The 24,077-nt window shown below is 52.9% G+C and overlaps 1 protein-coding gene across 5 annotated transcripts in view; it reads left to right on the top strand.

Moving 5' to 3' along the window:
- The window catches only part of sipa1 (signal-induced proliferation-associated 1), a 98,916-nt gene that overhangs the window by 3,306 nt on the left and 71,533 nt on the right, over positions 1–24,077 (top strand). For 2 of the 5 annotated variants that reach the window (XM_067975605.1, XM_067975602.1), the window contains exons 1-2: positions 4,143–4,283; positions 22,127–23,784. In XM_067975605.1, coding sequence (XP_067831706.1) covers positions 22,668–23,784 — 1,117 coding nt within the window. In that variant the 5' untranslated portion in view covers positions 4,143–4,283; positions 22,127–22,667. Of the gene's footprint in view, positions 1–4,141; positions 4,284–4,614; positions 4,750–22,126; positions 23,785–24,077 lie in introns of those variants that run through there. The other 3 variants (XR_010958879.1, XM_067975603.1, XM_067975604.1) reach the window with 3 other exon arrangements.

Genomic DNA, 24,077 nt, shown 5'->3' with positions numbered 1-24,077 from the left:
ACCTTTGTTTCCTACGTTACAAAGTAATTCATTGGCTGCAAAACACTGTGGGGCGTCCCGAGGTGGTGAAAGGCGCCATATAAATGCAAATTCTTTCTTGTCTTTTAAGGGACCCAATGCCCCGTCTTAAGAGGGGCATTGAGTGTTTGAGAACTTGGTCTGTGAGCAGCAGAAGAGGGGGAGCGTCGTCCCCCTCTTGGGGCACTGGAGAGATGGACTTTGATGGGAGAGTTAGGGGACTGGAGAGATGGACTTTGATGGGAGAGTTAGGGGACTGGAGGGATGGGGCTTTGTTGGGAGAGTTGGGGTACTGGATGGATGGGCTGAATGGCCATACCTTATCCTTGATTTGTTTCAAACCTACCTCCTTGTTCTTCTCTGGACAGAACGGGTGCTGAATTTGGAAATAATAGGACCCGTTACTGACCAGGGAGGAGGGGCTGCCCTCCGCCCGGCCTCTCTCAGGCTGACCCCGCTTCCAGTTAAAGCCCAGGCCTTGGTGTAAAAGCGGGCCCCTTGAGGGGACGATGACCTACTTTGCCGATTCCACTCTCCGCTCCTGGTCTTTTGTCCAAGTCAATGAATCGTGAAATCGCGGAGGCCGAGAGATATTGTGTTGTGAGTCCATGCAGAGACTCACACTCCCGATTACAGGCACCGGCTCATTGGTGCGGCTTTAATAATGAATAAACTTGCGATTATAAGGTGCTTTGTCATCGCTGGATTGTCGCAGGAGATCTCACAAACACACTCCGGGTTGTCCTTCCGAAGAAACCCATCACATCAGCCTCCCATCACATGACTGCCTTGTGAACTGCCTCATCCGTCCGTGCCTCTGTCACCTCCAGACTCGACTGTCCCAATGCTCTCCTGACCGGCCTCCCACTCATCCAAAACTCCCGCCCCCCCGTATCCTAACTCCCACCGAGTCCCGTTCACCCATCACCCCCTGCGCTCGCTGACCTACATCGGCTCCCTGTCCGGGAACACCTCGCTTTTAAAATTCTCCATCCTCGTGTTCAAATCCCTCCGTGGCCCTCGCTCCCCCCCTCCCTATCTCTGTAACCTCCTCCAGCCCCCTACAACCCTCCGAGATCTCTGCGCTCCTCCAATTCTGGCCTCTTGCCCATCCCCCCGATTTCCATCGCTCCACCATTGGCGGCCGTGCCTTCAGCTGCCTGGGCCCTAAGCTCTGGAATTCCCTCCCTAAACCTCTCCGCCTCTCTCTCCTCCTTTAAGACGCTCCTTAAAACCTCCCTCTTTGACCGAGCTTTTGGTCACCTGTCCTAATATCTCCTTATGTGGCTCGGTGTCAAATATTTGTCTGATTTACCCTCCTGTGAAGCGGCTTGGGACGTTTTACTACGTTAAGGCCGCTATATAAATGCAGGTTATTGTTGTTATATATCGACCTCAGGATGTTCCAAAGCGCTTTACAGCCAATGAAGTACTTTTTTTGAAGTGTAGTCACTGTTGTGATGTAGGAAACGCGGCAGCTGATTTACGCACAGCAAGATCCCACAAACAGCAATGTGATCATGAGCAGATCATCTGTTTTTAAGTGATGTTGGTTGAGGGATAAATATCGGCCCCAGGACACCGGGGAGAACTCCCCCCTGCTCTTCTTCCAATAGTGGCCGTGGGATCTTTTACATCCACCCGAGAGGGGCAGACGGGGCCTCGGTTTAACGTCTCATCCTAAAAGACGGCACCTCCGACAGTGCAGCACTCCCTCGGTACTGACCCTCCGACAGTGCGGCGCTCCCTCGGTACTGACCCTCCGACAGTGCGGCGCTCCCTCAGTACTGAGCCTCCGACAGTGCGGCGCTCCCTCGGTACTGACCCTCCGACAGAGCGGCGCTCCCTCAGTACTGACCCTCCGACAGTGCGGCGCTCCCTCGGTACTGACCCTCCGACAGTGCGGCGCTCCCTCAGTACCGACCCTCCGACAGTGCGGCGCTCCCTCAGTACTGACCCTCCGACAGTGCGGCGCTCCCTCAGTACTGACCCTCCGACAGTGCAGCGCTCCCTCAGTACTGACCCTCCGACAGTGCGGCGCTCCCTCGGGACTGACCCTCCGACAGTGCAGCGCTCCCTCAGTACTGACCCTCCGACGGTGCGGCACTCCCTCAGTACTGACCCTCCGACAGTGCAGCGCTCCCTCAGTACTGACCCTCCAACAGTGCGGCGCTCCCTCAGTACTGACCCTCCGACAGTGCGGCGCTCCCTCAGTACTGACCCTCCGACAGCGCGGCGCTCCCTCAGCACTGACCCTCCGACAGTGCAGCGCTCCCTCAGTACTGACCCTCCGACAGTGCGGCGCTCCCTCAGTACCGACCCTCCGACAGTGCGGCGCTCCCTCAGTACTGACCCTCCGACAGTGCGGCGCTCTCTCAGTACTGACCCTCCGACAGTGCGGCGCTCCCTCAGTACTGACCCTCCGACAGTGCGGCGCTCCCTCAGTACTGACCCTCCGACAGTGCGGCGCTCTCTCAGTACTGACCCTCCGACAGTGCAGCGCTCCCTCAGTACTGACCCTCCGACAGTGCGGCGCTCCCTCAGTACTGACCCTCCGACAGTGCAGCGCTCCCTCAGTACTGCCCCTCCGACAGTGCAGCGCTCCCTCAGTACCGACCCTCCGACAGTGCGGCGCTCCCTCAGTACTGACCCTCCGACAGTGCGGCGCTCCCTCAGTACCGACCCTCCGACAGTGCGGCGCTCCCTCAGTACTGACCCTCCGACAGTGCGGCGCTCCCTCAGTACTGACCCTCCGACAGTGCGGCGCTCCCTCAGTACTGACCCTCCGACAGTGCGGCGCTCCCTCAGTACTGGCACCGGGAGTGTCGGCCTGGATTATGGGCTCAAGTCTCTGGAGTGGGGGCTCGAACCCACGACCTTCTTACTTGGAGGCCGACAGTTTCAAATAAAGTTATATAAAAAGAAATATATATAAGACAGGGCCGAATTAAACCACAGAAAATGTGGATTGGGGAAGGATTTATCAGCCCACAGGACCCGGGGAACAGACAGTGGGTATTTTTAACTGACTGTCCAGGCCTCGGAGAGGGTGCGGAGGAGATTTACCAGAATGGTCCCAGGGATGAGGGACTTCAGTTATGCGGAGAGACTGGAGAAGCTGGAATTGTTCTCCTTAGAGCAGAGAAGGTCAAGGGGAGATTTAATCGAGGGGTTCAAAATCATGAAGGGTTTTGATCAAGTAAATAAGGAGAGACTGTTTCCAGTGGGAGGAGGGTCGGTAACCAGAGGACACGGATTTAAGATAATCGGCGAAAGAACCAGAGGGGGAGATGAGAGTGTTTTTTACGCAGCGAGTTGTTCTGATCTGGAATTCACTGCCTGAAAGGGCGGTGGAAGCAGATTCAATAATGACTTTCAAAAGAGAATTGGATAAATACTTGAAGAGGAAAAATTTGCAGGGCTAATGGGGAAAGAGCAGGGGGGAGTGGGAATAATTGGAGAGCTCTTTCAAAGAGCCGGCACAGGCACGATGGGCCGAATGGCCACCTCCTGTGCTGTAGAGAGAGAGAAAGACAGAGAGAGACAGAGAGAGAAAGGGAGGGAGAGAGAGAAAGGGAGAGAGAGACAGAGAGAGAGAGAGAGAAAGACAGAGAGAGACAGAGAGAGAAAGGGAGGGAGAGAGAGAAAGGGAGGGAGAGAGAGAAAGGGAGAGAGAGACAGAGAGAGAGAGAGACAGAGAGAGAGAGAGAAAGACAGAGAGAGAGAGAGAGAAAGACAGAGAGAGAGAGAGAGAGAAAGACAGAGAGAGAGAGAGAGAAAGACAGAGATAGAGAGAGAGAAAGACACAGAGAGACAGAGAGAGAGACAGAGACAGACAGGGAGACAGAGAGAGACAGAGAGAAAGGGAGGGAGAGAGAGAAAGACGGAGGGAGAGAGGGAGAGAGACAGAGAGAGGGTGAGGGAGAGAGGCAGAGAGAGAGACGCAGAGAAAGAGAGAGAGACGCAGAGAGAGAGAGGCAGAGAGAGAGGGAGAGGGAGAGACGCAGAGAGAGAGAGAGAGAGAGACAGAGAGGGAGAGAGAGAGAGACACACACAGAGAGACAGGAACTGACTCTGAGAACCCAGGCAGATTGCTGTAAGAGGAAGTGGTTTTTAAAAAACCGACTTCTTCTTCGGCTACGCAAAGCGGGTTTAAAAAAAAAAGACATTTTCCAGCCCCGCGGGTCATTTCCGCGGCACACGGCGCCGAGCTCTGATCAGATCGGTTGCCGTGGGAACCAGCACGAGCATCTGCGGAGCTGAGGGTAAGCTGGAGGCCATCGAGCCGTGACCCAAACGGGGGGTGTGGGAGGGATCAGCTCTCGTGCTCCGTAAAAAGGGGGAGTGAGGAGGGTGTCGAAACGGTCGGCTTTTTAAAAAAAAAAATGTCCCCGTCGCAATCAAAGCTCAGGTGAAAGCCTGAGGCCTACCCTGCGGCACGGGGACTTCAAACTCCCACGGACGGCAGGAGGAAGGGGGGGGGTGGGGGAAGAGACTGTGGGAGGGTCCGGGAGAGAGCGAGCTCGCGTAGCAGGCCAACCCAGCGAGGGCGCGAGCGCGTGGGAACGGAGGTTAGGAGGGAGACGGAGCTCGGGAAGCACGAGCCAGGAAGGGTCAGGTGACGATCGATCGAAGAGGCCTTCAAAAACCATGAAGGGTTCGGATAAAGTAAACGAAGAGAAACCTTTCCCATTGGCGGAAGGGCCGAGAAGCAGAGGGCACAGATTTAAGGTGATTGGCGACATGAGGGGAAATGCTTTTTACGCAGCAAGTAGTCATGATCGGGAACGCGCCGCCTGAAAGGGCAGTGGAAGCAGATTTGATCGCGGCTTTCAAAGAGGGAATTGGATAAATATTTGAAGGGAAAAAATTTTGCAGGGCTACGGGGAAAGAGCAGGGACGAGTGGGACTAACTCTTACAAAGAGCCGGCACCGGCTCGATGGGCTGAAAGGCCTCCTTCTGTGCTGTAACCATTCCGTGCGGAGAGAGAGAGAGAGAGAGAGGCCTCGGATTTCTGACCGGGGCTTACTCTGAATGAGTGGGTGGACGAGAGCGGGAGGGAAAATCCGTGTGAGGGAAGGAGAGGGAATGGAGGTGAGGGGGAATAGTCAACTCTCGGGGAGCAGGGGGCTTTTATCTCGGACCCGTGCGCGAGACGGGAACCTCCGTAACGACAGCTTGCGTTTTTAAAATCCGTCCCGAGGCGCTCCACAGCAGCGTAAATCAGACACAAAAAAAAAAAAATCTGACACCAAGCCACACAAAGAGACATCGAAAAACCCGGTCAAAGAGGGAGGTTTTAAGGAGCGTTTTAAAGGAGGAAGAGAGAGAGGTTTTAGTGAGGCTAAAATCCAATGATTTTGTTGCTTGTTGTGTTTATTTTAGTTTTTAAATATTATTCTGGTTTTTGCTGCGATGGCCTGTATCGAAAGGGTTATTCGCTGTCTTTCTCGCCTTGACGAACGGTTTCACTGTAAAAGCCCAGCACAAGACTCCCCGTCTGGAGGAATCCCCCCCGCCGCTGAACGTCCCCTCTGCTCACTTTCTCCCGCGGCAATTAATGGTCTTTCCGCTTGCTGTTTTAAAGTCACTGCTTCCTTCTCTCTGTCTCTCTCTATCCAGACGGAACAGATTCTCTCTGGGGTACGGGTTCCCCCCCCCCCGTCACTGGGAACTGGCGACCCCACCCCACAGCAATCTCAACCAAAGCGTTCCACCTTTACCACGTCTGATCCCAGATATCAATCAGATATTTGACTGTGAGAGGCATCGTAATCCAATTATATGGACAAAAGCAGCCCCTCTGTATATTGCAGGGAATAGCAGCTCCTGTGTATATTATAGGGAATAACAGCTCCTGTGTATATTATAGGGAATAACAGCTCCTGTGTATATTATAGAGAATAACAGCTCCTGTGTATATTATAGAGAATAACAGCTCCTGTGTATATTATAGGGAATAACAGCTCCTGTGTATATTATAGAGAATAACAGCTCCTGTGTATATTATAGGGAATAACAGCTCCTGTGTATATTATAGGGAATAACAGCTCCTGTGTATATTATAGAGAATAGCAGTTCCTGTGTATATTACAAGGAATAGCAGCTCCTGTGTATATTATAGGGAATAGCAGCCCCTGTGTATATTGGGAATAGCAGCCCTGTGTATATTACAGGGAATAGCAGCCCTGTATATATTATAGAGAATAGCAGCCCCTGTGCATATTATAAGGAATAGCAGCTCCTGTGTATATTGGGAATAGCAGCCCTGTATATATTATAGAGAATAGCAGCTCCTGTGTATATTATAGGGAATAGCAGCTCCTGTGTATATTATAGAGAATAGCAGCTCCTGTATATATTACAAGGAATAGTAGCCCCTGTATATATTATAGGGAATAGTAGCCCCTGTATATATTATAGGGAATAGTAGCCCCTGTATATATTATAGGGAATAGTAGCTCCTGTACATATTATAGGGAATAGTAGCCCCTGTATATATTATAGGGAATAGTAGCCCCTGTATATATTATAGGGAATAGTAGCCCCTGTATATATTATAGGGAATAGTAGCCCCTGTATATATTATAGGGAATAGTAGCCCCTGTATATATTATACGGAATAGTAGCCCCTGTATATATTATAGGGACTAGTAGCCCCTGTATATATTATAGGGAATAGTAGCCCCTGTATATTTTATTTTATTTATTCGTTCATGGGATGTGGGCATCGCTGGCGAGGCCGGCATTTATTGCCCATCTCTAATTGCCCTTGAGAAGGTGGTGGTGAGCCGCCTTCTTGAACCGCTGCAGTCCGTGTGGTGACGATTCTCCCACAGTGCTGTTAGGAAGGGAGTTCCAGGATTTTGACCCAGCGACGATGAAGGAACGGCGATATATTTCCAAGTCGGGATGGTGTGTGACTTGGAGGGGAACGTGCAGGTGGTGGTGTTCCCATGTGCCTTCTGCTCTTGTCCTTCCAGGTGGTAGAGGTCGCGGGTTTGGGAGGTGCTGTCGAAGAAGCCTTGGCGAGTTGCTGCAGTGCATCCTGTGGATGGTACACACTGCAGCCACTGTGCGCCGGTGGTGAAGGGAGTGAATGTTTAGGGTGGTGGATGGGGTGCCAATCAAGCGGGCTGCTTTGTCCTGGATGGTGTCGAGCTTCTTGAGTGTTGTTGGAGCTGCACTCATCCAAGCAAGTGGAGAGTATTCCATCACACTCCTGACTTGTGCCTTGTAGATGGTGGAAAGGCTTAGGGGAGTCAGGAGGTGAGTCACTCAGCCTCTGACCTGCTCTCGTAGCCACAGTGTTTATATGGCTGGTCCAGTTAAGTTTCTGGTCAATGGTGACCCCCAGGATGTTGATAGTGGGGGATTCGGTGATGGTAATGCCGTTGAATGTCAGGGGGAGGTGGTTAGACTCTCTCTTGTTGGAGATGGTCATTGCCTGGCACTTATCTGGCGCGAATGTTACTTGCCACTTATGAGCCCAAGCCTGGATGTTGTCCAGGACTTGCTGCATGCGGGCTCGGACTGCTTCATTATTTGAGGGGTTGCGAATGGAACTGAACACTGTGCAATCATCAGCGAACATCCCCATTCCTGACCTTATGATGGAGGGAAGGTCATTGATGAAGCAGCTGAAGATGGTTGGGCCTAGGACACTGCCCTGAGGAACTCCTGCAGCATTGTCCCGGGGCTGAGATGATTGGCCTCTAACAACCACTACCATCTTCCTTTGTGCTAGGTATGACTCCAGCCACTGGAGAGTTTTCCCCCTGATTCCCATTGACTTCAATTTTACTGGGGCTCCTTGGTGCCACACTCGGTCAAATGCTGCCTTGATGTCAAGGGCAGTCACTCTCACCTCACTCTATACTATAGGGAATAGTAGCCCCTGTATATATTATAGATGTGGAGATGCCGGTGATGGACTGGGGTTGACAATTGTAAACAATTTTACAACACCAAGTTATAGTCCAGCAATTTTATTTTAAATTCACAAGCTTTCGGAGATTGAATAATAATACATGGTGTTTACAGACTGCCCCTGCAACTGCCCGTTGCCAAGGCAATCACCGTGTTCAGACAGAGAGGTGTTACCTGCAGAACCTCCGAATACACATTCAACAAAAAAACAAACAGGGAAAAAAAACAGAGAAAAAAAACACAGAGAGAGGCAGAAACATCCGGAAGGCAGAGAGAGCCAGCAAATGACCCATTATATTAAAAACAGATAACATTTGTTCGCTGGTGGGGTAACGTGTAGCGTGACATGAACCCAAGATCCCGGTTGAGGCCGTCCTCATGGGTGCGGAACTTGGCTATCAATTTCTGCTCGACGATTTTGCGTTGTCGTGTGTCTCGAAGGCCGCCTTGGAGTACGCTTACCCGAAGGTCGGTGGATGAATGTCCATGACTGCTGAAGTGTTCCCCGACTGGGAGGGAACCCTCCTGTTTGGCGATTGTTGCGCGGTGTCCGTTCATCCGTTGTCGCAGCGTCTGCATGGTCTCGCCAATGTACCATGCTCTGGGGCATCCTTTCCTGCAACGTATGAGGTAGACAACGTTGGCTGAGTCACAGGAGTATGAACCATGCACCTGGTGGGTGGTGTCATCTCGTGTGATGGTGGTATCTGTGTCGATGATCTGGCATGTCTTGCAGAGGTTACCGTGGCAGGGTTGTGTGGCGTCGTGGACGCTGTTCTCTTGAAAGCTAGGTAGTTTGCTGCGAACGATGGTCTGTTTGAGGTTGGGTGGCTGTTTAAAGGCGAGTAGTGGAGGTGTGGGGATGGCCATAGCGAGGTGTTTGTCCTCATTGATGACATGTTGAAGGCTGCGGAGAACATGGCGTAGTTTCTCCGCTCCGGGGAAGTACTGGACGACAAAGGGTACTCTGTTGGTTGCGTCCCGTGTTAGTCTCCTGAGGAGGTCTATGCGATTTTTTGCTGTGGCCCGTCGGAACTGTCGATCGATGAGTCGAGCGTCATATCCCGTTCTTACTAGGGCGTCTTTCAGCGTCTGTAGGTGTCCATCGCGTTCCTCCTCGTCTGAGCAGACCCTGTGTATTCGCAGGGCCTGTCCATAGGGGATGGCCTCTTTGACGTGGTTAGGGTGGAAGCTGGAAAAGTGGAGCATCGTGAGGTTGTCCGTGGGCTTGCGGTAGAGTGAGGTGCTGAGGTGCCCGTCTTTGATGGAGATTCGTGTGTCCAAGAAAGAAACTGATTCTGAGGAGTAGTCCATGGTGAGCTTGATGGTGGGATGGAACTTGTTGATGTTATCGTGTAGTCTCTTTAGTGATTCCTTGCCGTGGGTCCATAGAAAGAAAATGTCGTCGATGTATCTGGTGTATAGTGTTGGTTGGAGGTCTTGTGCAGTGAAGAAGTCCTGCTCGAACTTGTGCATGAAAATGTTGGCGTATTGGGGTGCGAATTTGGTCCCCATGGCTGTTCCGTGTGTTTGGGTAAAGAACTGGTTATCGAAGGTGAAGACATTGTGATCCAGGATGAAGCGGATGAGTTGTAGGATGGCTTCCGGAGATTGGCTGTTGTTGGTGTTGAGTATTGATGCTGTCGCAGCGATGCCGTCATCGTGGGGGATACTGGTGTATAGTGCCGAGACGTCCATCGTGGTGAGAAGTGTTCCTGGTTCAACTGGTCCGTGGGTACTGAGTTTTTGTAGGAAGTCTGTAGTGTCACGACAGAAGCTGGGGGTTCCCTGTACGATGGGTTTCAGGATGCCCTCGATGTATCCAGAGAGGTTCTCACACAGGGTTCCGTTGCCTGATACGATGGGACGTCCGGGTGTGTTGGCTTTGTGTATCTTTGGGAGGCAGTAGAAGTCTCCCACGCGGGGATTACGTGGGATGAGAATGCGTAGGATGCTTTGAAGGTCTGGATCGAAGGTCTTGATCAGTTTGTTGAGCTGGTGGGTGTGTTCTTTGGTCGGATCTGCGGGTAACCGTCTGTAGTGTTCCTGGTTGTCCAGTTGTCGGTATGCTTCTTTGCAATAGTCTGTTCTGTTCTGTATGACTATGGCTCCTCCTTTGTCCGCTGGTTTGATGACGATGTTGCGGTTGGTCTTGAGAGCGTTGATGGCGTTGCGTTGTGCTCGGGTGACATTCTGGACTGTCTTCTGAGTGCGGCTGATGAATCTGGCATTGACGCATTTCCTGACAGCTTGAGCATACATGTCCAGCTGAGGGCAGCGACCCTCCGGAGGAGTCCAGTTTGACTCTTTCCTCAGCTGGACATGTATGCTCAAGCTGTCAGGAAATGCGTCAATGCCAGATTCATCAGCCGCACTCAGAAGACAGTCCAGAATGTCACCCGAGCACAACGCAACGCCATCAACGCTCTCAAGACCAACCGCAACATCGTCATCAAACCAGCGGACAAAGGAGGAGCCATAGTCATACAGAACAGAACAGACTATTGCAAAGAAGCATACCGACAACTGGACAACCAGGAACACTACAGACGGTTACCCGCAGATCCGACCAAAGAACACACCCACCAGCTCAACAAACTGATCAAGACCTTCGATCCAGACCTTCAAAGCATCCTACGCATTCTCATCCCACGTAATCCCCGCGTGGGAGACTTCTACTGCCTCCCAAAGATACACAAAGCCAACACACCCGGACGTCCCATCGTATCAGGCAACGGAACCCTGTGTGAGAACCTCTCTGGATACATCGAGGGCATCCTGAAACCCATCGTACAGGGAACCCCCAGCTTCTGTCGTGACACTACAGACTTCCTACAAAAACTCAGTACCCACGGACCAGTTGAACCAGGAACACTTCTCACCACGATGGACGTCTCGGCACTATACACCAGTATCCCCCACGATGACGGCATCGCTGCGACAGCATCAATACTCAACACCAACAACAGCCAATCTCCGGAAGCCATCCTACAACTCATCCGCTTCATCCTGGATCACAATGTCTTCACCTTCGATAACCAGTTCTTTACCCAAACACACGGAACAGCCATGGGGACCAAATTCGCACCCCAATACGCCAACATTTTCATGCACAAGTTCGAGCAGGACTTCTTCACTGCACAAGACCTCCAACCAACACTATACACCAGATACATCGACGACATTTTCTTTCTATGGACCCACGGCAAGGAATCACTAAAGAGACTACACGATAACATCAACAAGTTCCATCCCACCATCAAGCTCACCATGGACTACTCCTCAGAATCAGTTTCTTTCTTGGACACACGAATCTCCATCAAAGACGGGCACCTCAGCACCTCACTCTACCGCAAGCCCACGGACAACCTCACGATGCTCCACTTTTCCAGCTTCCACCCTAACCACGTCAAAGAGGCCATCCCCTATGGACAGGCCCTGCGAATACACAGGGTCTGCTCAGACGAGGAGGAACGCGATGGACACCTACAGACGCTGAAAGACGCCCTAGTAAGAACGGGATATGACGCTCGACTCATCGATCGACAGTTCCGACGGGCCACAGCAAAAAATCGCATAGACCTCCTCAGGAGACTAACACGGGACGCAACCAACAGAGTACCCTTTGTCGTCCAGTACTTCCCCGGAGCGGAGAAACTACGCCATGTTCTCCGCAGCCTTCAACATGTCATCAATGAGGACAAACACCTCGCTATGGCCATCCCCACACCTCCACTACTCGCCTTTAAACAGCCACCCAACCTCAAACAGACCATCGTTCGCAGCAAACTACCTAGCTTTCAAGAGAACAGCGTCCACGACGCCACACAACCCTGCCACGGTAACCTCTGCAAGACATGCCAGATCATCGACACAGATACCACCATCACACGAGATGACACCACCCACCAGGTGCATGGTTCATACTCCTGTGACTCAGCCAACGTTGTCTACCTCATACGTTGCAGGAAAGGATGCCCCAGAGCATGGTACATTGGCGAGACCATGCAGACGCTGCGACAACGGATGAACGGACACCGCGCAACAATCGCCAGACAGGAGGGTTCCCTCCCAGTCGGGGAACACTTCAGCAGTCATGGACATTCATCCACCGACCTTCGGGTAAGCGTACTCCAAGGCGGCCTTCGAGACACACGACAACGCAAAATCGTCGAGCAGAAATTGATAGCCAAGTTCCGCACCCATGAGGACGGCCTCAACCGGGATCTTGGGTTCATGTCACGCTACACGTTACCCCACCAGCGAACAAATGTTATCTGTTTTTAATATAATGGGTCATTTGCTGGCTCTCTCTGCCTTCCGGATGTTTCTGCCTCTCTCTGTGTTTTTTTTCTCTGTTTTTTTTCCCTGTTTGTTTTTTTGTTGAATGTGTATTCGGAGGTTCTGCAGGTAACACCTCTCTGTCTGAACACGGTGATTGCCTTGGCAACGGGCAGTTGCAGGGGCAGTCTGTAAACACCATGTATTATTGTTCAATATGTATAAATGCGTAGGCTTCAAGGAGATCTTGAAACATTTGCCTGAGGAAGGAGAAAATCTCCGAAAGCTTGTGAATTTAAAATAAAATTGCTGGACTATAACTTGGTGTTGTAAAATTGTTTACAATTATATATTATAGGGAATAGTAGCCCCTGTATATATTATAGGGAATAGTAGCCCCTGTATATTTTATTTTTTTTATTCGTTCATGGGATGTGGGCGCGCTGGCGAGGCCGGCATTTATTGCCCATCCCTAATTGCCCCTTGAGAAGGTGGTGGTGAGCCGCCTTCTTGAACCGCTGCAGTCCTTGTGGTGAAGGTTCTCCCACAGTGCTGTTAGGAAGGGAGTTCCAGGATTTTGACCCAGTGACGATGAAGGAACGGTCGATATATTTCCAAGTCGGGATGGTGTGTGACTTGGAGGGGAACGTGCAGGTGGTGTTGTTCCCATGCGCCTGCTGCCCTTGTCCTTCTAGGTGGTAGAGGTCGCGGGTTTGGGAGGTGCTGTCGAAGATGCCTTGGCGAGTTGCTGCAGTGCATCCTGTGGATGGTACACACTGCAGCCACTGTGCGCCGGTGGTGAAGGGAGTGAATGTTTAGGGTGGTGGATGGGGTGCCAATCAAGCGGGCTGCTTTGTCCTGGATGGTGTCGAGCTTCTTGAGTGTTGTTGGAGCTGCACTCATCCAGGCAAGTGGAGAGTATTCCATCACACTCCTGACATGTGCCTTGTAGATGGTGGAAAGGCTTTGGGGAGTCAGGAGGTGAGTCACTCGCCACAGAATACCCAGCCTCTGACCTGCTCTCGTAGCCACAGTATTTATGTGGCTGGTCCAGTTTAGTTTCTGGTCAATGGTGACCCCCAGGATGTGGATGGTGGGGGATGCGGTGATGGTAATGCCATTGAATGTCAAGGGGAGGTGGTTAGACTCTCTCTTGTTGGAGATGGTCATTGCCTGGCACTTATCTGGCGCGAATGTTACTTGCCACTTATGAGCCCAAGCCTGGATGTTGTCCAGGTCTTGCTGCATGCGGGCTCGGACTGCTTCATTATTTGAGGGGTTGCGAATGAAACTGAACACTGTGCAATCATCAGTGAACATCCCCATTTCTGACCTTATGATGGAGGGAAGGTCATTGATGAAGCAGCTGAAGATGGTTGGGCCCAGGACACTGCCCTGAGGAACTCCTGCAGCAATGCCCTGGGGCTGAGATGATTGGCCTCCAACAACCACTACCATCTTCCTTTGTGCTCGGTATGACTCCAGCCACTGTATATATTATAGGGAATAGTAGCCCCTGTATATACTATAGGGAATAGTAGCCCCTGTATCTATTATAGGGAATAGTAGCCCCTGTATATAGTATAGGGAATAGTAGCCCCTGTATATATTATAGGGAATAGTAGCCCCTGTATATAGTATAGGGAATAGGAGCCCCTGTTTATATTATAGGGAATAGTAGCCTCTGTATATACTATAGGGAATAGTAGCCCCTGTATATATTATAGGGAATAGTAGCCCCTGTATATATTATAGGGAATAGTAGCCCCTGTATATAGTATGGGGAACAGTAGCCCCTGTATATATTATAGGGAATAGTAGCCCCTGTATATATTATAGGGAATAGTAGCCCCTGTATATATTATAGGGAATAGTAGCCCCTGTATATATTATAGGGAATAGTAGCCCCTGTATATATTATAGGGAATAGTAGCCCCTGTATATATTATAGGGAATAGTAGCCCCTGTATATATTATAGGGAATAGTAGCCCCTGTATATATTATAGGGAATAGTAGCCCCTGTATATAGTATGGGGAACAGTAGCCCCTGTATATATTCTAGGGAATAGTAGCCCCTGTATATATTATAGGGAATAGTAGCCCCTGTATATATTATAGGGAATAGTAGCCCCTGTATATAGTATGGGGAACAGTAGCCCCTGTATATATTCTAGGGAATAGTAGCCCCTGTATATATTATAGGGAATAGTAGCCCCTGTATATATTATAGGGAATAGTAGCCCCTGTATATAGTATGGGGAACAGTAGCCCCTGTATATATTCTAGGGAATAGTAGCCCCTGTATATATCATAGGGAATAGTAGCCCCTGTATATATTATAGGGAATAGTAGCCCCTGTATATACTATAGGGAATAGTAGCCCCTGTATATATTATAGGGAATAGTAGCCCCTGTATATATTAGAGGGAATATTAGCCCCTGTATATATTATAGGGAATAGTAGCCCCTGTATATATTATAGGGAATAGTAGCCCCTGTATATATTATAGGGAATAGTAGCCCCTGTATATATTATAGGGAATAGTAGCCCCTGTATATATTATAGGGAATAGTAGCCCCTGTATATATTATAGGGAATAGTAGCCCGGCTGCTGATGGCCTTTAACCACGACTACAGAGTCTCGTTGCTGTAAATCCTGAGGTCCATTTGTGGTTAATCTGATCCACGCTGAAGGCCCATTCACAGATTGACGGGGACTTGTTCATTTCTGGCTGCAGGTCCGAAAAGCACAGCAGGAAATAACAGTCACTTCCCCCCCCCCTCCACACTTTTAATAATATCTTTTTGACACTTTGGAGCGAGACGAGTGTCTGTAAACACTCAGACGGTTGATCAAAGCAGATGTTTGTCGATGGATTTAATGTGGTAATCTGATCTTAAACTTTGCTTGACTGGATTAAGGTTTTAGAACTGACCGTCAGCTGTGAGTTGTGTCCCAATATCACAGCCAAGCTCCCCACTCAGACTCTGCAAATAACTATCAAAGGAGGAACAAAATAATGTCGGCAATAATTGTGTAAGATCGAAGTTTATTTTATTGACAACTTACATTTTTCGAATAAGATCTGCATTTATATGGCGTCTTTCCCCACCTCAGGACGTCCCAAAGCCCTTTACAGTCGATGAAGTACTTTTGAAGTGTAGTCAGTGTTGTAATGTGGGAAACGTGGAAGCCGATTTACGCACAGCAAGATCCCACAAACAGCAATGTGATAAACGAGCAGATCATCTGTTTTTTTAGTGACGTTGGTTGAGGGATAAATATCGGCCCCAGGACACCGGGGAGAACTCCCCCCCCTTCTCTTCCTCCAATAGCGGCCGTGGGATTTTTTACGCCCACCTGAGAGGGGGCAGACGGGGCCCTCGGTTTAACGTCTCATCCGAAAGACGGCGCCTCCGACAGTGCGGCACTCCCTCAGTACTGACCCTCCGACAGTGCGGCGCTCCCTCAGTACTGACCCTCCGACAGTGCGGCACTCCCTCAGTACTGACCCTCCGACAGTGCGGCACTCCCTCAGTACTGACCCTCCGACAGTGCGTCACTCCCTCAGTACTGACCCTCCGACAGTGCGGCGCTCCCTCAGTACTGACCCTCCGACAGTGCGGCGCTCCCTCTGTACTGACCCTCCGACAGTGCGGCACTCCCTCAGTACTGACCCTCCGACAGTGCGGCGCTCCCTCAGTACTGACCCTCCGACAGTGCGGCACTCCCTCAGTACCGGCAGTGGGGAGCGTCGGCCTGGATTACGGGGCTCGAGTCTCTGGAGTGGGGGCTCGAACCCACGACCTTCTGACTCACAGGCGAGAGAGAGGCCCACTGAGTAACAGGCTAGCAACCTCTAGAAAGTTGGCCCCACTTCTATCTAAAAGGTTGCCCCTCATTCCTTGAAAAAGAAACTTTTTTACTGAGTAAAAATGAGAGGAGTACGAAAGGGACTCTCTTAGCTCCCAGCGATAATTGCCGTGGCGATTGATATTACTTGAGTACCTGCCAAACAAGGCCCAATCTGCTTGTGTCAGAGTACAAGTCACAGGGACGATGTCAGGCGAGAGAGGGACCGATAGATCAATCCTTTGCCTTCGCGAGGTATCGGTGGAGGAGGTGGGGGAACGGGGGATAGTTTCTGAGGAAGGCCTGACAACTAGGCCGCAAAGACTAGGAGCCTAGTTCCCCCCACCCCTTCCTCTGGTCTCGCAGCCACAGGAAGCTGTGGCCTCTCGACCACTTCTGCACAACCTAGAATCAGAACTGGCAGGCTGCTCTTCGACTCACACGGCACAGAAGGAGGCTATTCGGCCCATTGTGTCTGTGGAAACAGTATCGAAACCCGCTCATGATTTTGAACACCTCTGTCAAATCTCCCTTTAACCTTCTCTGCTCTGAGGAGAACAATCCCAGCTTCTCCAGTCCCTCCCCATAACTGAAGTCCCTCATCCCTGGGACCGTTCTGGTAAATCTCCTCCTCCTCACCCTCTCCCAAAAGCCTTGACGTCTCCCCCAAAGTGTGGGGCCCAGAATTGGACCCCAATACTCCAGCTGGACTGGCAGGCAGCTCGTTGCCGTTCAGTGTTTCTGCTGCTGAAGGACATTACAGTTTGAGGTCTAATTGTTAGCATCGTCTACCCACCTGACAGTTGACCTCAGCGCTGCTGGAGGGGGGTGGGGGGGCAAAGGTCAGCCAGAAGCCCTTCTCCTGACAGAAAAGGCGGGCGAGTCGGGATCCAGGGGTTGCGGGGGGGTTGGTGGGGTGTGTGTGTGTGTGTGGGTGGTGCGGCCGCGATGCCCCCGCAGTCGAATAGCTCGCCGCCTCTGGGGCGCAGGATGGCCCACCTATGCTGCGGGGCACCGTTCCATCTTTCAGGGGAGGAGAAAATTAAATCAGGTTTTTTCAAAAGAAAATCCCTCCCACGAGCGAGCTTTTTTATTTATTCGTTCACGTGATGTGGGCGTCGCTGGCGAGGCCGGCATTTATTGCCCGTCCCTAATTGCCCCTTGAGAAGGTGGTGGTGAGCCGCCTTCTTGAACCGCTGCAGTCCGTGTGGTGACGGTTCTCCTACAGTGCTGTTAGGAAGGGAGTTCCAGGATTTTGACCCAGCGACGATGAAGGAACGGCCGATATATTTCCAAGTGGGGATGGTGTGTGACTCGGAGGGGAACATGCAGGGGGTGTTGTTCCCATGTGCCTGCTGCTCTTGTCCTTCTAGGTGGTAGAGGTCGCGGGTTTGGGAGGTGCTGTCGAAGAAGCCTTGGCGAGTTGCTGCAGTGCATCCTGTGGATGGTGCACACTGCAGCCACAGTGCTCCGGTGGTGAAGGGAGTGAATGTTTAGGGTGGTGGATGGGGTGCCGATCAAGCGGGCTGCTTTGACATCACTCCAGGCCCCCCCCACTTTGCTTCTCTCCTGAGTGAGGGTGCTGCCTGGGCCTAAGGGGGATTATGTCATGGCAGCCCATTTGGGCGAGGTGGATTGAAGCAGGGAGCAGGGTGAGGTGGGGAGAGGAACAGAAAAACGGGCTGAGAAATCAGTCAGTCGACAGTGTCGGGCTCCGATCTGATTCGATATTGAACGTCCGGGAAACGCTGCTTAATTAATGCTAATGACTGTTCTCTAATCAAGCCAACTATTAGTTATTTAACTCTTCAAGAGGGTCCCATCTGGTGCAGAGTGAAGAGAAGGAGATTCTGCCTGTTGGACATGGGGAGGGCATCTTAACCGCCTCAGTTCCGCGCTCTCTGTGTTTGCTGCTCCATTTAATCGGTGTGCGGGGGGCTACTGACTGATCAATCTCTGGTAGAACGTCACGTTGCTCCGTCTCGATTGTGTGTACGTTCTCGTCCCTCCGCTTTTACATCCCCGAAAGCGCTGTGCTTATTCCTCGACCTTTGACCCTCTTCCAAAATGGCCGCCCGGGCCTACCCTCAGTCCCGAGGCCTAAGCTGCCTCCCGTTTGTGTGGCCTCCTCTCCCGAAGGCGATGGCTCTTGCTTGGGGAAGAGAGCCAGGTGTCGGAGGATGGAAAGAGGTGTTGGAGGGGGAGGAGAGGAGGATGAACCGATGGGCAGAGTAAACGGGAGAACGCGCCTCCAGCAATCTGCTCCCGTAGCAACGCAACTCCACCTTTAACAGGGGGAGCACCAAGCCGGTGTTGGAACCCTTGGCCGGCTGACCGTCCAGTTGCTGTATGTCCCTTGGTGACCGGTGAGAGCAGGAAAATGGCGGGTCGAAAAGCAGCCCAGGCCTCTCAATTATTCAGCGGTCTCTTGAGGCCATTTGTGTGACCATCTTGCTCGTGGAAGCTTCTAGTGCTGTTTCCATCTGTCTTTTCGCTGTGAACTTTTTTTTTGTAATTAAAGGCGGAGGCAGGTCCTGGGGGGATTATTATTCTGGTCCATCAGTACTCCCCCTCCCCCATTAAGAAATGTTGGAAATTGAACCTCACATCATGTGTCTCATCTCCTCCCTCAACCCTCTTCCCCACCCTCAGGTCTCTCCTCCTCTCCCCTCTCCCCCACCCTCAGGTCTCTCCTCCTCTTCCCCACCCTCAGGTCTCTCCTCCTCTCCCCTACCCTCAGGTCTCTCCTCCTCTCCCCCACCCTCAGGTCTCTCCCCCTCTCCCCTCTCCCCCACCCTCAGGTCTCTCCTCCTCTCCCCCACCCTCAGGTCTCTCCCCCTCTCCCCTCTCCCCCACCCTCAGGTCTCTCCTCCTCTCCCCCACCCTCAGGTCTCTCCCCCTCTCCCCTCTCCCCCACCCTCAGGTCTCTCCTCCTCTCCCCCACCCTCAGGTCTCTCCCCCTCTCCCCCTTCCCTCACCCTCAGGTCTCTCCCCCTCTCCCCTCTCCCCCACCCTCAGGTCTCTCCCCACCCCCACCCCTCCAGGCCATTTCATTAACAGCGTAGAGGGAGCTTTACTCTGTATCTAACCCTGTACCTGCCCTGGGAGTGTTTGATGGGACAGTGTAGAGGGAGCTTTACTCTGTATCTAACCCTGTACCTGCACTGGGAGTGTTTGATGGGACAGTGTAGAGGGAGCTTTACTCTGTATCTAACCCTGTACCTGCCCTGGGAGTGTTTGATGGGACGGTGTAGAGGGAGCTTTACTCTGTATCTAACCCTGTACCTGCCCTGGGAGTGTTTGATGGGACAGTGTAGAGGGAGCTTTACTCTGTATCTAACCCTGTACCTGCACTGGGAGTGTTTGATGGGACAGTGTAGAGGGAGCTTTACTCTGTATCTAACCCTGTACCTGCCCTGGGAGTGTTTGATGGGACAGCGTAGAGGGAGCTTTACTCTGTATCTAACCCTGTACCTGCCCTGGGAGTGTTTGACGGGACGGTGTAGAGGGAGCTTTACTCTGTATCTAACCCTGTACCTGCACTGGGAGTGTTTGATGGGACAGTGTAGAGGGAGCTTTACTCTGTATCTAACCCTGTACCTGCCCTGGGAGTGTTTGATGGGACAGTGTAGAGGGAGCTTTACTCTGTATCTAACCCTGTACCTGCCCTGGGAGTGTTTGACGGGACGGTGTAGAGGGAGCTTTACTCTGTATCTAACCCGTGCTGTACCTGCCCAGGGAGTGTTTGATGGGACAGTGTAGAGGGAGCTTTACTCTGTATCTAACCCTGTACCTGCCCTGGGAGTGTTTGACGGGACGGTGTAGAGGGAGCTTTACTCTGTATCTAACCCTGTACCTGCCCTGGGAGTGTTTGATGGGACAGTGTAGAGTGAGCTTTACTCTGTATCTAACCCTGTACCTGCACTGGGAGTGTTTGATGGGACAGTGTAGAGGGAGCTTTACTCTGTATCTAACCCTGTACCTGCCCTGGGAGTGTTTGATGGGACGGTGTAGAGGGAGCTTTACTCTGTATCTAACCCTGTACCTGCCCTGGGAGTGTTTGACGGGACAGTGTAGAGGGAGCTTTACTCTGTATCTAACGCGTGCTGTACCTGCCCTGGGAGTGTTTGATGGGACAGTGTAGAGGGAGCTTTACTCTGTATCTAACCCTGTACCTGCCCCGGGAGTGTTTGACGGGACGGTGTAGAGGGAGCTTTACTCTGTATCTAACCCTGTACCTGTCCCGGGAGTGTTTGACGGGACAGTGTAGAGGGAGCTTTACTCTGTATCTAACCCTGTACCTGCCCTGGGAGTGTTTGATGGGACAGTGTAGAGGGAGCTTTACTCTGTATCTAACCCTGTACCTGCCCTGGGAGTGTTTGACGGGACAGTGTAGAGGGAGCTTTACTCTGTATCTAACCCTGTACCTGCCCTGGGAGTGTTTGATGGGGACAGTGTAGAGGGAGCTTTACTCTGTATCTAACCCTGTACCTGCCCTGGGAGTGTTTGATGGGACAGTGTAGAGGGAGCTTTACTCTGTATCTAACCCTGTACCTGCCCTGGGAGTGTTTGATGGGACAGTGTAGAGGGAGCTTTACTCTGTATCTAACCCGTGCTGTACCTGCCCTGGGAGTGTTGATGGGACAGTGTAGAGGGAGCTTTATTCTGTATCTAACCCTGTACCTGCCCTGGGAGTGTTTGATGGGACAGTGTAGAGGGAGCTTTACTCTGTATCTTACCCTGTACCTGCCCTGGGAGTGTTTGATGGGACAGTGTAGAGGGAGCTTTACTCTGCATCTAACCCTGTACCTGACCCTGGGAGTGTTTGATGGGACAGTGTAGAGGGAGCTTTACTCTGTATCTAACCCGTGCTGTACCTGCCCTGGGAGTGTTTGACGGGACAGTGTAGAGGGAGCTTTACTCTGTATCTAACCCTGTACCTGCCCTGGGAGTGTTTGATGGGACAGTGTAGAGGGAGCTTTACTCTGTATCTAACCCTGTACCTGCCCTGGGAGTGTTTGACGGGACAGTGTAGAGGGAGCTTTACTCTGTATCTAACCCTGTACCTGCCCTGGGAGTGTTTGATGGGGACAGTGTAGAGGGAGCTTTACTCTGTATCTAACCCTGTACCTGCCCTGGGAGTGTTTGATGGGACAGTGTAGAGGGAGCTTTACTCTGTATCTAACCCTGTACCTGCCCTGGGAGTGTTTGATGGGACAGTGTAGAGGGAGCTTTACTCTGTATCTAACCCGTGCTGTACCTGCCCTGGGAGTGTTGATGGGACAGTGTAGAGGGAGCTTTATTCTGTATCTAACCCTGTACCTGCCCTGGGAGTGTTTGATGGGACAGTGTAGAGGGAGCTTTACTCTGTATCTTACCCTGTACCTGCCCTGGGAGTGTTTGATGGGACAGTGTAGAGGGAGCTTTACTCTGCATCTAACCCTGTACCTGACCCTGGGAGTGTTTGACGGGACAGTGTAGAGGGAGCTTTACTCTGTATCTAACCCGTGCTGTACCTGCCCTGGGAGTGTTTGACGGGACAGTGTAGAGGGAGCTTTACTCTGTATCTAACCCTGTACCTGCCCTGGGAGTGTTTGATGGGACAGTGTAGAGGGAGCTTTACTCTGTATCTAACCCATGCTGTACCTGCTCTGGGAGTGTTTGATGGGACAGTGTCGAGGGAGCTTTAATCTGTATCTAACCCTGTACCTGCCCTGGGAGTGTTTGACGGGACAGTGTAGAGGGAGCTTTACTCTGTATCTAACCCTGTACCTGCTCTGGGAGTGTTTGACGGGACAGTGTAGAGGGAGCTTTACTCTGTATCTAACCCTGTACCTGCCCTGGGAGTGTTTGACGGGACAGTGTAGAGGGAGCTTTACTCTGTATCTAACCCTGTACCTGCTCTGGGAGTGTTTGACGGGACAGTGTAGAGGGAGCTTTACTCTGTATCTAACCCTGTACCTGCCCTGGGAGTGTTTGACGGGACAGTGTAGAGGGAGCTTTACTCTGTATCTAACCCGTGCCGTTTCTCCTTTTCCCCAGATTCTCTCTCCCTCTGCGTTGAACCTGATCGAGGTGAAGCTTCAGACCCGACGGCAGCACCAATGGAATCCGGGGGGAGCTCCGAGGGCTGAGGCTGAGGATGCCCGCAGTAGGCCCGTAACCGGAGAACATCAAGGCCTCGGGCCCAACCTCTCCGACCGGCCGCTCTCCTCACACCGCAAAACCCCCCTCACCCTGTCGCATCCCCGGGCTGTCGGCTAGGATGGGCCTAGGCCCCTCGGAGACCCGGGGCCACCTGGGATGAGGGGGCGATCGTCCCGAGCCCTCGCCCGAGGGTGAGACGACGGGGGCGTTGGCGGAGAGTCCACGGCGAGCGGGAAGTGGGACGTGATGGTCGTCGTCTCTCCCCTGGTCCAATCAAGGCTTGCGGTTGGAAACCATAGCGACGCTTGAAGAAGTGACCCCCGACCCCTGCCCACTTTTGGGAGCGGCCAGAGAGAGAGAGGGAGGAGGATCCCGTGGAGGTAGAGAGAGAGAGAGGGGGGGAGGGGGAACGGTACCCCCCCCTCTAGCCCCCGACATGCAGTCGGACGATTTCTTCTTCAGAAAGTTCAAGCGCAATAACCCCCGACCTTTGCTCTCGGCGGTGAACTTTGAACCCAAGACCCCCAGGCCTGCCCCGGAGCCCCCCGGGACCACGGTGCGGGCTAGGATCTCCGAATGGCCCCCAAGGCGGGAGGAAGGGGCCGGGGGGAAGGAGAAAGGAGCCTGGCCGGAGTTTCAGGCCGCTGAGGTCCAGGGCGGCAACGACAAACCGGAGGAGGAGGAGGAGGAGGAGGAGGAGGAGGAGGCCCCGCCGACGACCCCAAAGGTCGCGCCCAAGATGGCGGCCCAGGGGCGCAACCCGTCCATCCAGCGCAGCAACAGCGAGGTGACCATCACGGAGAGCGCGGGAGAGGCCTGCGACCAGCGAACGGCGCTTCACCCCGTGACCGGAGCCTCCCTCCACCGGGAGTACGGCAGCGCCTCGTCCATCGAGAGGGGGCGGCTGGGGTCAGAGGTCACCAGCGCCCCCCGCTTCCACGACCCCTACCTGCTGCTGGGGCTGCCCGCCTCGCCCGACGACACCCAGGAGCGGCCCGCGCCCGAGGAGGCCTCTCGGAAGCTCAGGTCACAGCGCAGCGACCCCGACGGCCCGCGGTCTCCGCCACCGCAGACGCAGACGCCCTCCGGCCCCGACGAGCCCAGCCGCCCGCGGCTCAGCGCCAAGAGCCTGGTCCACTACGACGTCCAGAGCATCCTCTTCGAGCTGCGGCGAGCGGCCTGCGACCGCGGCAGTGCGGGGCGCCGAAAGAACATGGCGACCGGGGCCTCGGCCGCCTCCCAGCTGCCCGACCGTCCGGCCTCCCCCGGGGGCAGCGGCTCCCAGGAGCTCTGCCAAACGCTGGCCCCTCCCCCGTCTCCAGGGGGCGTCGAGGGGCGCGGGCGCTGCCAACTGGTGCTCAGCTGCCCGCATTTTTGCTGCGAGACGGGAGGCGAGGGGGTCGAGAGGCAGGCCAGTCGCTGCCCCAACGCTGCCCTCTCGGTGCTAGAGGAACCTCGGGAGAGTCACCTGGCCCGGCAGGGCTCGGCCTCCTATTTTGTGGAGCACGCGGATCTAGGGGCCAACTACTACCGGAAGTATTTCAGTGGCAAAGGTAATGATTAAAGGAGGGAATCAGAGCTTTACTCTGGATCGAACCCTGTACCTGCCCTGGGAGTGTTTGATGGGACAGTGTAGAGGGAGCTTTACTCTGGATCTAACCCTGTACCTGCCCTGGGAGTGTTTGACGGGACAGTGTAGAGGGAGCTTTACTCTGTATCTAACCCTGTACCTGCCCTGTACCTGCCCTGGGAGTGTTTGATGGGACAGTGTAGAGGGAGCTTTACTCTGTATCTAACCCTGTACCTGCCCTGGGAGTGTTTGATGGGACAGTGTAGAGGGAGCTTT

Source organism: Heptranchias perlo, chromosome 43, assembly GCF_035084215.1.
Source record: "Heptranchias perlo isolate sHepPer1 chromosome 43, sHepPer1.hap1, whole genome shotgun sequence".
Lineage (NCBI taxonomy): Eukaryota > Metazoa > Chordata > Chondrichthyes > Hexanchiformes > Hexanchidae > Heptranchias > Heptranchias perlo.
The sequence above is the reverse complement of the archived record's forward strand: the minus strand, read 5'-3'. Positions and strand labels throughout refer to the sequence as shown.